Source organism: Hydra viridissima, unplaced genomic scaffold (assembly GCF_058129835.1).
Source record: "Hydra viridissima isolate aposymbiotic clone 2 unplaced genomic scaffold, HvirCarnegie_v1 scaffold_1, whole genome shotgun sequence".
In the NCBI taxonomy this organism is placed as follows: Eukaryota; Metazoa; Cnidaria; class Hydrozoa; order Anthoathecata; family Hydridae; genus Hydra; species Hydra viridissima.
Window position 1 is genome coordinate 27,430,689 of NW_028324300.1, and position 14,750 is coordinate 27,445,438.

Consider the following 14,750-nt stretch of genomic DNA (forward strand, 5'->3'; position numbering starts at 1 on the left):
TATCTTTAATGTATATCCTGAAAAAGCGCGTACTTATCAGACTTCGGTCAGTTACTTTAAGCAGACTTGGATCAATAGCAATTAAAATTAAATACATTTTCTTGATGTAATGGTAATAGTTATTGTATTTTATAAGGTATAATTACAAGTAAATTTAATACAATTTTGAATTTTTATTCAATTAAAATTTACTTATTATTTTTAATAGTTGACAGGTTAGTATATAATATCTAGTAAACTTAAAATTTCCACAATGTCTCAGCAAAAGATCGTTATTGACGCCAGCGTTACTAATACTGGTCTTGTTGCATCTTCTGAAAATAAGTTTGTATGGAATATAACTAACACAAGTGAACTATTAGATTTATGAAGGATAATTAAAAAGCATTAGTTTCTTCAAGAAGAAACACAAATATTTATAAACAAATGGCAACTGAATTTTTAAACACATTTCATATTGTACCTCCCCCTTAACTGGATCTCTAATTCAATCAAAAATTAGTAGTATGAGGAAACAATTCAGGTAAGTACTTATTCTAGACTTAATATATGATACTTTACTTTGTATTCAAAAATATCTAATTGTAATTTAGTTTGTAACTGAGTGTTGTGATGAATAATTACTTAAAGATTTATTCCAGCCAATATTTTAAATTTAAAGTTTGACACATTATATTAATTAACTATCACATTTAAAGTTATTTGTTTCATATTGTATAGTATTAATGATGTGCTTAATTGTATGTTTTTTATAGACGAGAAAAACATCAAGGTGGAGTTCATCAGGTGGAGCTCCAAACGGTGGCCTTATTATATAATAGGTGGTGAAGCTTCCCTTGACAATGACCTTTTGTCACAAAGTCAGAATTTTTCTTCTCCAGACTGTCTTGGTGATCAAGTAATTTATTATACTTATTGTCATATAATTTAAAGTAGTATACAGTACTATCTCTCTAATTAAATTTTTATGGGGAAAAAAAAAGTTTGAATCAGAGAGATTTATTGAATTGCAGAAAGTAGACTCTTCTTAAGCACCTTTTACAGTGTCTTTGCATTTAATCAAAAAAAGAAAGGTTTTTGAATTGAGGAAATTCAAATTAAAGAGGTTGTACTGTATATGCATATATATGTTTGTTATATACTGTATATGCACACTATATAGTTGGAGGAGAATGACTTCAATTCAAGTCTCTCAAATTTTTTAGATAAATTTTAATGGAAATATGATTTATAATCATTTCTTGAATGTGTAATACTTCCTATTTTTCGAATTTAAGTTGTGATAAGAGAGGATGACAATAAGACTATCAGCATTTTAAATATTGAGGATTTGGATACTGCAATGGATGTCCAATATATTGTCACTATTCCTGATGAAGAACCAACCCCATCTATACCTGGCTGCAATAAATGAAGGAGCACTGATGATGAAAAAGTATCAAATAAAATGGCAAAAACTGAACTGCTAAGTATAAATCAAAAGGCAAATTTTTCTTCTGAATATTTAAAGATAGCAAATAAAAATCTTGATGTTCAAATCCGTTTACAAAAGTTAAGAATCAGAGAGGTCACTGCATTAGAGCGTATGTACGATGCAATTGAAAGTGTATCTAAAGCCCAAGTAGATTTATTTAAAGCCCAAGTAGAATATTATAAATTCTTAATGAAAAAATAGTTATGTTATATTAAAGTCAAAAGATCAATTTTTTTTTTTCAATAGGCTTGCTTTTTTAGGTATATCTGCAATATATAACAAGATCTTTTAAAGTTTTTACTAAAGGGAATCACTTTGTGATATACTGTACAAGTTTGTAGAAGAATCTCTATATCTTTATATGTAATGTATTTCAGTTTTATCTCTGTTAACTGAACATGCTGGCTTATTAATTCTAATAAAATGGTTTTTCACAACGTATTCCCTAACTTTCCTTGAGTTCTAATTAAATGTTATATTTATGTAATATACTTATACAGTTTTAACAACTTTTCAGGGAGATATTTGTGAAGGAAAAAGCTATTGGAAAAACATGGAAAACATTTTAGTGGTACTTCAATCAAGAAGTAAAACATCAATCGATTATGAATCAATCACCCACCCATTGTCATATTTAAGTTTACTTCCCTCAAAGTTAAATCAACAAGGAGATCTAATTGAAAGAAAAATTTGGGTTAAACCAAAAAGTTCTCAATGGTTTAATGAGATTTTTACTCAATTGGAGGAATGTGAATTTAAAGAACATTTTCGAGTAAATCATAAAATATTTAATTTCCTGGTTAATGAATTGCATCCACATTTAAGCAAAACTACACCATCAATGAGAGAACCTATTTCAGTAGTAAAATGTGTTGCGTTTGCATTGCATTATCTAGCATCATGTGAAAAGTATTAGGTTGTGTCCAGTCTTTTTGGCATAGGAAAGTCAGCTGCAAATTTAATTGTCCTTGAATTTGTCAACGCTGTTAATGACTTTTTGTTCCCTAGATATGTTAAATTTCCAATGTCAGAACAAAAAATTAAAAGAATGTAGTAGAGATTTTGAAGCTATACATAGCTTTCTCCAATGCATTTGAGCTATTGATGGATGCCATATCCCTATTTCAGCTCCTAAAGATCAAGCAATTTTTTATTATAATTATAAAGGATGGTATTCCATTGTTCTTTTTGCCGTTGTAGACTGTAGATACCATTTCATTTATACGAGCGTTGGATCACCAGGAAGAAATAATGATGGCTATGTTTTGCAGAATTCTTCTTTGAAAGCAATTTTAGATTCAAATCTGTTTGATATATGTTGTAAAGAGCAAGGTGGTTCTAGTGTTTCTCTATGTTTGATGGGTGATTCAGCATTTCCTTTAACATGTCATTTGATGAAACCTTATCGTGAGCATTTAGAGCTTAGCGTTGTTCAAAAAAACTATAATAAAGTATTTTGTGGGGCTAGAAGAGTGGTTGAGAATGCTTTTGGACGTCTTAAAGCTCGATTCGGCATTATTTGCAAACGTATGGAATGTGATATTAACTTTTGTACAAAAATTGTTAATGCTTGCGTCACTCTTCACAACATTTGTGAATACTATAACGATATTATTAGAATAGAATGGCTTATACGTTATCATGGTGATGACGGTCTGGCTCAACCCAATAATGTTTCTACTGTTGGGACCTGGAAAAATTATTCGTGACTCTATTGCTAAATATCTTTATAAAAAAGGACCAATAAAGTAGTGATAACAATGTTTTTCTTTTATTATTTAAACCTTTAGCAGTAATATGTAATCGAGTCGTGTCCTGCAAATATTTTAATGGAGCCATCTGACTAGGCTTAGATTTGGCAAGCTTTAACTCAGAATGGTGGCCAACATAATGTGCTAAAATTTAGGAGCACATAGCCCTACATAAGCTTATATATAAAAACCAAGCTCTTTAACAAAGGGGATGATAAAACTCAAAAAAACTCGCTTTTGTTTGGGACCCTCCGGGTTATGGACATTTAATTTTAGCTCTCGGAGACAATTATTAAAAAGCGTTTGACGCTAATTTTTATTACCGTAATATTATATTTAGTTTCAGGGAAAATTGCTATATAATAACGATTGAATTCTATTTACATAACTTAACGTTCATTTAAGCGATATTCCTTTTATGTACCGTTAAGCCGAATTTACGTGTGAACGCCACAAGGAACATTTTGAAGAACATTTTGTTCCGGTAACATTTCTTCCGGAATAATGTTCTGCCAAACGTCGCTCGTGTGAACATGGTATTGGAGACGAAAAACTCTGTGTGGGTATATCAATATCGATAAAAATCATCACATATATGCTATTCACACGAGGGGATATTTGATGGAACATTCTGTGGAACATGAGCAAATATTCTCTGGTGTGAACGCAACTTGAACAAAAATTCACGGAACATTCGAGGAACTTTTGTACCGCCCCAAAAACCCAGAAAAAATAAATGTTCCGGAATATTTCTTTGTTATCGTATAAAAAACGTGGTGCCAACTATCTTCAATGTTTATCTAGAAAAAGTGTCAAGAGTATAAAATCAGTGTTGCTTGATTTATTATTAAATGGTTGACTGCAGGATTTGTATTTAATGTTAAAGCAACTCAAATTAGGCTTTTTATAAAGTTGATGTTAGGTTGTTAGCTTAAACTGAATAATGATTCGCATTGTGTTATCCTTTTTATTACCCAGTGAGCACGCCACGAAATATAAACGTTTTATACACGTACTTTATTCGTGTTTCCGTCCAAAGTTTTTTTTAACGTTTTTTGAACGTACTAAAACACGTTGGAAATATCACGCAGTATTTGACACGTTTTTTAAACGTATTTAAAATGTAATATAATTAGGCACCGGCGATTCGGTTCGTAAAATCTGCAAAAAGTCAATCCGACTTATTTTGCAGATAAAAACAGTCCGATCGTTAAATATTTTTCACATCAAAACAGTTTTAAGAGAAGTTACATCTGTAAGTTTTATTAATATGTTTCCACTTGACCACATGCATCTAGTGTGTCTTGGATGTATGCGTAGGCTGCTGTATTTCCTTAAAGGAACTATCAAAGGAACAACTAAAGGGAAATTGTCTGCTAATATGTTAAATCAAATTTCTGAAAAGCTTGTTGCTTTAAATGTAAACTACCAAGTGAGTTTGTCAGACAGCTAAGAACACTAACTGAATTTGATCGATGGAAAGCTACCGAGCTCAGATCTTTTTTGCTTTATACTGGTATGGTTGCATTTAAACGTGTTGTAGATAGCTCTGCTTACAAGCATTTTTTAAGTCTTTCTGTTGCTATAAGGTTATTATGTGAAAGTGATGATGCCATAGGAAATTCTAATCTAGAAAATGCTTGACAACTTATTCAGTATTTTGTTATGAATTCTAGTGAGGTTATGAAATCATTTAGTGTAACAGAAAAAAGGAAAAAAAAAGAAAACATAAGTCCAGTTTCACCACTGTGCTCCTCTAGCTTTTTATTATCAAAGAGTCAACTAGATAGGCTAAAAACAGAAATAGTCTATTTGGGAACTTCAGAGAACCACCTCCTTCATTTAAGTGCACGGATGAAAAACGTAAGTTTAACTATTCTTTAAGTATAATTATATTATATATGTTATAATAGTCTTACAATTCTCAACAAAAATCCATGACCTGCCATGAGTACTGGGTGTTCACCTTGTAATCAAAAGTTTCGCTATTAAAACTACATCTTTTTTTTTGCACTTACTAAGTTTATATCTATGTTTTGGGGTTAAGAGTTGTAATGTTAAATGGACTGCATTTGCCACTACCGTCCATTTACCATATGGGATGTAAACTAATAAAAAGTAGACTGGCATCACAATTTTCATTGTTACTTTTAGGTTAGCAATACACATTTTTTATGGAGATAGCAGAAGTTAAGTCAACCCAAGGAGAATATCTTGCTGCGCTAAAAAGGCTAGGACGGAGAACTGACCCAGAAAGTTCTTTACTTTTTATTAGTAAGTGTCATTCCCTTGAAGAGTTCGATGCTTTTGAAAAAAAGTTGGCAACTGAAGTAGAATTTAATATTTTGGTAAGTGTTATTAATAATAAAGTTGTTGTTTCAATATAGTTCATTTTAATTCAGGTCTAATACATAAGGAAATCATAAAGGTGACAAGGCTTGGTTTCACTGTTTTGTTTTGTTTGTGTTCTAACTGGGAAAATCAAGTTGCTATGGTAACGGTATAGTTACTTTATTAAATGAAAAACGTTTATACTATAAAGTATTAACTTTAAAGTATAAAAATACTTCATAAGTTTATTACTTTAAAGTTGTATATAGGTTTTTTTTTTTCAAAAATCAGGTTGATGGTTGTAAACTGTTAGCCCAGTTTAACAAGACCGGAAGTAAGGGCAAACATTCTTTTAACAAGACCCTACTCTGTAAAGCAATTTTTGGTAAATATTTACCAAATATTTACTTAACTTAAAATTTTTTAAACATGTTAAAACAAATTTTGTTTATGACAAAATGTTAAAGGGAATATTAGATTGATTTGCTATTTTCATTAAGTGTTTTGTTCTACTATCATTTTATATTTTAGCTGCATTAGTATCGGATGTAAATTCAGCAAAAGTGATCGATTCGTTCATTGGTGAACAGTTAAAACGTGCGCCTCGAGCCGTTGAAAAAGAGAAAGATGGTTTCTTGTAATATTTATTTACAAACGAAGGAAAAATTCTGTATTTTTTATTTATTTAATAAAGAAAATTTCTTATTTAACTTTTTTATATATACACGTAGCTTTTTCGTTTCTAGAAATTATAGAAATAATTGTTGCTAAATCATAAGAAAATATTAGTACGAGTCACAAATTTTGTTTAGCGAGCGCGTCATACACCTTTTAAAAGCATTAAAAAGCCGTTTAAAAAAGGTTTCTTTGAGACGTGTAAAACACGTCCTAAAAATACGTGATTTAGTAATTTCATACGGACTTCTTTTCCACCCTCAAAACACGTGTCGTTAAAACGTGAATAATACGTGTATTGCACGTATCCGTGCTTACTGGGTATCATTAAAAATAATTTGTGTGACAATTTCAAAATGTAGTAGACTCAAAGCAGTTTTAAAGAGAAATAACAAATTTGTGGTGAATAGCCTAGAGGTTAGGCCAATATCTCTTCTAGAATATGCATGACAGTTAATTACATTGTAGGCAAAAGTATTTAGATACATAAAAAATTTATATCAATTGTAAAGTCTAACCTTTAATTCAATTGTCAAGCACTTCTTTGTTTCTTTTTTTTTGCCAGATTCAATTTATTCTTTTTAGTAGGTGATAGACTAATACATAATATCTAGTAAAATCAAATTTTCCACAATGTCTCAGAATAGAGATCAAATTATTAATGCCAGCATAGCTAATACTGTTCTTGTTGTATCACCTGTAAATAAACTTGTATGGAATATAGCTAACACAAGGGAATTATTAGACTTATGGAGGAATAATATTAAAAATAGTAACAATAATAATGATAATAATAATAACGATAACAATAATAACAATAGTAATAAGTAATAACAACTGGCGACAACTGAAAAACAAGACTGAATTAAACGACACATATCTCTTTTAAGGTATAAATGGAAAAATGTTTTAGAGTATTTTTAAGTATTTTTATTTTAGTTTTTAAACATTTTATGTGTTTTTATTTTTTATAGAAAAATTAATAAAAAGCAAAGTTCAAAACAAGAAGAGATTAGAAAATGTGTGTAAGAATTTTATTTAAATTAAAGAAATGCTGGTAAAAAGTTCTCTTATGATCATTTTAAAACTGAGAATATACCTAATAGTACTATTTACAAGATAATTAAATGTGCTGTATGTGAATCTGCTTACCAAAGAGTTCAAGGAAGTAGAGGAAAGGCTAAGAAAAGTGACCAAGACAGACATTAAAAGGCTCAAACTTATGTTTGACCATAAAGATGGAGTTTCACAATGACAGGCAGCTAAAAAAGTTCAACTGTGCTTAGCAACACATTAGCAAAATATTAAAGAAAAAAAAGAAAAAAATTAAACCAACAAAAAAAATGACCAGCAAAAGAAAACGTTCTGACCAGCAAAAAGCAGTTGCTAGAACTAAGTGCAGTAAATTCTGTCAGAAACTCAAAATTCGTAAACCATTCATTGATGATGAGTCTTATTTTACGTTAAATCATTCCAGTATCAATGGAAATGATATATTTTATTATGCAACGTAAAATCTATTCCATCAACAGTAAAATACCAAACAAAAGAAAAGTTTCAAAAAAAAAATTTCTATGGATTGCTCTTTCTAAAAATAGCCTTTCTCAGCCCTATTTTGTGTGTAGTGGACTAGCTGTAAATTAAAAAATCTACTTGAACAAATGTATTAAGAAGAGACTTATTCCATTCATGGATAAGTATCATTTAGATGGCGCATATGTATTCTGGCGTGATTTGGCATAATCTCACTATGCAAAAACAGTAATCACGTACCTTAACAAGAAAAAAGTCCTTTTTGTTGAGAAAGCGGATAACCCTGCAAAATTCCCAGAACATTATAGGCTTTGTCTATAAGGATAATTGGTGTGCAGAAAATCTTAAAAAATTACCCTCAAGGATCAAGTATTGCCTTAATAACGTTGATTTGAGCTTATGTAGAGTGTAGCTCAGTCTATACTAGACCTAGTTGATAAAGTGAGAAAGAATGATTAAATTGAAAGTAACTTACATATAAATAAAAACTAGAATAAAAATACTTTCTAAAACATTTTTCCTTTTTGTTTTACTTTAACCTTAAAAGAGATATGTGTCGTTAAATCCAGTCTCGTTTTTCAGTTGTCACCCGTTAAATAAATTTTCCTTCTCGTAGAATATCAAAAAGTTATATGCAAAAAAGAAAACTTTATTTTGTATAAGGGAAAACTGCTATATCATAACGATTTAATTCTATTTACATTAGTTGACGTTTATTTAGGCGATATTCCTTTTATGTACCGTTGAACCGAATTTACGTGTGAACGCTGCAAGGAACATTTTGAAGAATATTTTGTTCCGGTAACATTTCTTCCGGAATAATGTTCCGCCAAACGTCACTCGTGTGAATATGGTATTAGAGGTTAGCTAGAAAGTAAGGGTCTGCGTCTCGGAATCGTTTTCTCGAAATTATCCGGGACAAGCATAACGAGACGAGAAATGTCCCGGAAAAAATTGACGAATAAACTGTCCCGGAACAAAGTTATAAATCGGGACAATAAATTTTCTATTGGACTTTAAAAATTATGTCCCGGATATCATCGTCTCGTCTCATCTCGAATAAAAAAATAGCAAGACGCGGATGCTTACCAGAAAGTGAAGCAAAATGTCCTTTATTCTCAACCCACATCATGATTAATAGCCTTTTCAGCTCTGTCCATGTATTGGAGATAGTTAAACTTTTGTAGATGCAAAATGATGATGCATGCAAAATATATGGAAGAAAATATTTTTAAGACAAATTTGTAAATCATTAGTGTAAGAAAGATCATTTAAGCAATAACTGCAGCATAATACATGATGATTTATGTAAAGTTAGTAAATCAAGTCATATTCTACATGATATTGCAGATGCAGTGTTGCATGTCATTAATCAAAAACTCGAGAATTCAAAAAAACTATAACAGAATTTCTATCTGGTGGGCTAAGAGTAAGAGTAATTAAATTTGTTAAGTTCATAAATATGAAATTTAGCCTTCACCTTTGCTTGATTTGTGCTATTCCATCCCAAGTCTAACTACAAATCTTGGTTTTATTGACACAGTTGATCATTAACTATCAATATAAGCCAGAAATTTAAACTGTTATTTCAATATTATTCAAAATGTCAAAAGGTAATGAACAGCTCGCAATCTTTTCAAGAGAATGATATTCAGGAACTAGGAAGGTATTTAAAATGTTTTGAGTTTAGCAGGTTGTAAAATACCATATTTGAGATACTTTGAAAAGCATCACTTATTGCTGATTGCTTTTATTAAGGTAGAAATTTTTGAATAAATTTGAATAAATTCTATGAAATCTTTTTCATATAAGTAAATAATTTTATATAAGTAAATAATTTTAGAATCAGCAATCCACAATCTTATGAACTTTTATTAACTGACAAGGCCAAGTGCATCTGTAAATCCAATAATGCATTTCCTTAAAACCCATATTCTTCAATTTATTGGGGATTAAGCATTGAAGTGTATGGGGAAAAAGGTGAAGAAAGTTTGCATGCTGAATTTAACAATTGCTTGAAAAGCATGCTGAAAGAACATTATATAAGAAGGTATTAAAAGATTTATCCTAAGAAATAGTATTGTTTAAGTACTATTATATTATATAGTTATATACTATAATGCATTTTTTTAAAAAGAGTATACTTTTTCAAAAAATGACAAGTTAAAAAGAAACAGTGATTATTTAGGCATTTATTACAGAACTTAGAACAATTTAACTTTTTAGCCAAAAAATTTTCAAACAAAAGACATTCCTTTAAATTATTTAACAGATGCTTCCTTTTTTAACTCAAAAAACCTTGCAGTTTGCACATTGAAATTTTTTTGTTTACAAACGTCCTTATTTATTTTTATGTTTTACTATAAACACTCTAGGATATAAGATTTCAATATGTATAGTTCTTTTAATGAGAAATAAGTATAGATTTAGTAACAAAATCAATCAATGAATTTTAGTTGCAAGAAAATCACTTAGGCATTTTTTTCCGTAACTTCAAAACTAACATACAGTATTGGACAAAACATTTGCAACCAACATCGAACAATGCTAAAAAGTGTTCCTAATTTTACATGTCTTAAAAACGAAACGAACTATACTACCACAGCAAACAGTTCAGGAGTCTGGAGTCATAGCATGCCATGACATGAGCAATCAGCTGACAGGTGACAGCACACAGGCAGAATTTCGTTGACAAGTGCCATTTTGCAGCGGACAAAACAAGTGCAACTTTTTTGGTTTGTTTCATTTTCTTAAGTCTGGTCCGTGTCAACGTCACAGAAGTTTTTTAATAATTAAAGGAAGTATCCAGAAGTATCCAGAAGTTTCCAGAAGTTTCCAGAAGTTTCCAGAAGTTTCCAGAAGTTTCCAGAAGTTTCCAGAAGTTTCCAGAAGTTTCCAGAAGTTTCCAGAAGTTTCCAGAAGTAGCATCTGGAAGCATCCAGTAGCATCCAGAAATATTCAGAAACATTCAAAAACATCCAGACGCATCCAGAAGCTTCCAGAAGCATCGAAAAGAAGCATCTAGAATCTTCCAGAACAGGATCACACAGGTTCATTTTACTATATAAGAGACATGTAAATCGACATGTAATTCAGTCAGTATATGGAAGTCAATCAGTCAGTATTATCAAGACAGTTTATCAAAGTGAGTTTTATCAAAGTGTTTTATCGAAGAACATCAATACAAGAAGTGAAATACAACAAGTGTTTCATTACATCAATACAGTCCACATCCAACCAAGATGTTGTGTTCCACAGAGCATTATTGTATCATCACAAGGTAAATGTAACACGGTAAGCCTTGAGAAGCGTGATTATTTATTTTTATTATTTTTATGACTTCAAGTGCAAAAATGGCTCCCGACAGTCTTGGATTGGAACTAAGAAAGAAAATTATTGGCGATTACGTAAGTGGAATGTCACAAAAAATATTTGTGATAAATATCGCGTGGAAAAATAGACGGTATCAAGGCTATGTTCCAAATATCGTTCTACGGGGAAGTTGGCAGCAGATAACAAAGGTGGAAGACCGCGTTCCACCACTTCTAGAGAGGATTCTATGATCGTCAGATCCGTCAAGAAGGATCCCTGGATATCATCAGTCGAGATACAAAAGCAATTAGAGCTGCCTGTATCGGACCGAACAATCAGACGACGTGCTGTTGAAGCCGGATTGTTTTCTCGACGCCCTGCAAAGAAACCGCTGATTTCACTAAAAAACCAGAAGAAAAGACTCCTGTTTGCTACATCTCATAATGACTGGAATGTGCAGAAATGGCGAACTGTCCTGTTCAGTGATGAATCGAAGTTCAACATCATTGGGAGCGATGGCATTTGCCGTCTACGTCGACCGGCCGGAAAACGCCTCGATTTACGTTACTGCCATAAGACCGTGAAGCATGGTGGAGGCAATGTAATGGTCTGGGGGTGTTTTTCTGCTAACGGTCTAGGTCCAATACATCGAAACAATGGAATAATGGACCGTTTCATGTATAAAAATATCCTGAAAGATGTTATGTTACCTCATGCTGAATGGAATATGCCAATAAAATGGGTTTTTCAGCAAGACAACGATCCGAAACACACTGCAAAAGTAGTAGTGGTTTCAAGACAACCACCTATCGGTGATGGATTGGCCGCCTCAATCTCCGGATCTCAACCCATCGAGAACCTGTGGGAGATCGTCAACCGCAGAATTAATCGTGAAGGTGTTCGTAATAAGGATCAACTGTTTGAACAAATCTAAAAGGCCTGGGCAGCGATTCCACAAAGTTTCATTGATCACCTGATCGAATCTATGCCTCGAAGATGCAAAGCTGTGATCGACAACAAAGGATTCGCCACGAAATATCGATAGCGAAATACAGCTTGGTCAACATTTTGTCGAGTTGCACTTGTTTTGTCCAGAAGGAAATCAACTTTTTTTAATACTTTTGATTAATTTATTAATTTTTTTGTACAAATAATGAACTTTGTGATGAATAAAACTTGAAGAACTGTCTCTAAACAGTTACATAGTTATTTCTCTAAATTGAAAAAATGCAGCACTTTTATATATAGAAACTAAATTAGCATTATTTGGTTGCAAATGTTTTGTTCAATACTTTAAATCCGTCTGAGTGTCGGTAAAAGATTTAACTCGTGGTGTTTGACTTGAGTTAATAAAATAAAGTAAAACATTGAACATCTTTTTATATCCAGATATCCTTTATATTGTCAATAAGACTTACAAACAATACAATCTCTAATTTATGTGAATCCATATAATTAGATGTAATTATAGGAATTGATTATATATATAGATTATTATAAGATGTAAAAAGTATTTATTTACATATTTTTTCTCTTTTTTTATAAGTATTTAAATAATTATAGCTTTAACTCTTCGCTTATTCCCTGGCACCACGTCCAAGGAGATAAAAATGTAAGTAGCAAGATTTTTTTAATAATGCAGGAGATCGTTAAGGTGGTCGTCTGCGGCGCTGCAAGAATAAGACACTTGAAGTTTTGATTTAGGAAGAGAGTAAAGACGACGGCAATGAAGGAAATAAAATCGACAGTGAAAACGAAGACGACAGTGAAAACGAAGATCCTCGACAAAAAAAGCGAAAGACATAGAAATAACTTTTATAATTAAAGTATCATGTAATGATGATTTATATAAATATTATTATATAAACTATGTTTAACTATTAAAAATTATTAGTTTAAAAAAACAAACACGCTTTACTACTCATACAGAATGAGTAGTAAAGCGTGTTTTAAGAGGCCCTGATATTTGGCGCGGACATTTTCGTAAGGGTCTCTTAAGGGGTTGCTCTTAAGGGACCCTGATGTTTTTTTAAGGCGGGTTGTCGAATCAAAGCATCAGTTGAACTTATAGCAAGCAAATGAAAGAGGTTCTAGTGGAGTAAAGCGCACTTAGATCTGAAATTAGAACAGTGGGGAAAAGTTGTATGGAGCAATAAGTCTCCCCATATCTTGTTATAAAATGGTTGATTTCACTGTTAAAAGAAACTGGGGAATGTTTTAACCCTCAGACTTTCAAGGTAAATTTTTAGATTTGATTAGCGCACAAAAATTGGAAAACTACACCGGGTAAGTAGAACTATGGACCAGCATCTGTAGACAGTAAAAATGAACTTTTCCTTACGGTGAATAATATTTCAACAGGATAACAATGCCAAGCATACAGCATGATTGAATAAAAATTACTTAGAGTGCAAACTGATACCAATAATGCCTTGGCCAGCACAACATTATGATTTATACCCAAAGGAAAACATTCAGCCTATTTGAAAAAAAAAACTGCTCGATTGTAGGCAAACAAACGAGTATGAGCTGTTTAAAACTCTTCTTGAAGGTTGGAATTGATTGTCAGTTTAGTTGCTAAAAAAACCTTTAAATAGTATCAAGTGGTAGACAAGATTCTCAAAGCCCTTGTTCAAGCTGATGATTTTTTAAATATTTCAGAACTACAGAAGAACTGTTAAAAAAAAACCTGCAATTTTGTGAACCAAACTAATGATGTTTTTAACTTGCTGTTGAACATTTAACGCACTCTTATACATAGTTAAAGATCTTGTGGCAGACATTGCGTTTGTTGTATCTTTGGTTGCACATAGCATGTTGTCTATTTAAATATTTGAACTTTGCAGTTAATTAATTATAATTCTTTAGTTTTTCGAGAGGTTTGATTCGCATCAATACTTTTAAGATTAACCATATAATTTAGCAATTTTGGTGGTGGAAATGTTATGGTTAGGGGGGCTCTTTTCTTTGCTGGAAAACTTCCACTAGCATGGATTTTGACAAAAATGAATTCACAGGACTACATTGACTTATTAGAAATAAGTTTGCTTGAACATGTTGAGGAATTGATGGGTGAAAATTTCACTTTCCAACAAGATAATGCTAGTATCCATAATTCAAAGCTTACAAAAGCTTGGTTTAGAGAAAAAAATATTCATGTAATGGAATGGCCCGCATCTAGTCCAGAAATTTATTATTATGCTTTCGTAAGCAATTTTAAAAATATTTTCTAACATTGTTTAAAAACACTTAAAATTAAGTCATTTATCTTACGTGAAAGCGTAGATGGACGGGGAGGTTTATTTTTTAGAACATTTGCTTTCCAATACAACTGGTTTCGAAAACTTACGTTTTTTTGATTGTTCTACTTCAGCTTGTGTATAAAGTATCTTGTGTTTTCTTTCCAGGTGATCCTAGAGAGGTGATGTTGTACCAGAGTTTTGCACACATAATTTGGTTTTGCAAGTTTTGCTTAAATAAAATTGATAACTTACTTCAATCTATGACTCAATAACTGCTGCCAATGTTTAAATAGAAATATAAGAATGCGAAAGGGCTTGCAAAATCAAAAGTCAATTTTAAAAAGAACTTTTTCTAATTTAATTGCTTTACCAGTAATGACCATACAACGAATCAAAATATTTTTTGAGTTTTAAGCCAACTTACAAGAGAAT

The 14,750-nt window shown here is 31.5% G+C and overlaps 1 protein-coding gene and 1 pseudogene across 4 annotated transcripts; both read left to right on the plus strand.

Moving 5' to 3' along the window:
* Positions 1-253: 253 nt before the first annotated feature.
* LOC149894246 (uncharacterized) lies at positions 254-3,183 on the plus strand (annotated as a pseudogene).
* A 1,217-nt stretch (positions 3,184-4,400) lies between these two features.
* LOC149894247 (uncharacterized) lies at positions 4,401-6,254 on the plus strand. 4 transcript variants are annotated; one of them, XM_090076217.1, is made up of 5 exons: positions 4,401-5,088; positions 5,380-5,499; positions 5,628-5,719; positions 5,848-5,941; positions 6,088-6,254. In XM_090076217.1, the coding sequence occupies exons 2-5, from the start codon at positions 5,400-5,402 to the stop codon at positions 6,195-6,197; spliced, it is 396 nt and encodes a 131-aa protein (XP_089932343.1). In that variant the 5' UTR covers positions 4,401-5,088; positions 5,380-5,399; the 3' UTR covers positions 6,198-6,254. The 4 variants fall into 4 exon arrangements, with proteins under 4 accessions (XP_089932343.1, XP_089932345.1, XP_089932344.1 ...); XM_090076219.1 differs by having other exon boundaries at positions 5,848-5,890; XM_090076218.1 differs by lacking the exon at positions 5,628-5,719 and having other exon boundaries at positions 5,380-5,573.
* The last annotated feature ends 8,496 nt before the right edge of the window (positions 6,255-14,750 follow it).

Excerpts from the sequence above, each read along its gene's own strand:
- LOC149894247 (XM_090076217.1), top strand. The coding sequence starts at position 5,400 with ATGGAGATAGCAGAAGTTAAGTCAACCCAAGGAGAATATCTTGCTGCG. Across the intron at positions 5,720-5,847 it reads GGGAAAATCAAGTTGCTATG|GTTGATGGTTGTAAACTGTT; the intron begins GTAACGGTATAG and ends TTCAAAAATCAG. Across the intron at positions 5,942-6,087 it reads ACTCTGTAAAGCAATTTTTG|CTGCATTAGTATCGGATGTA; the intron begins GTAAATATTTAC and ends TTTATATTTTAG.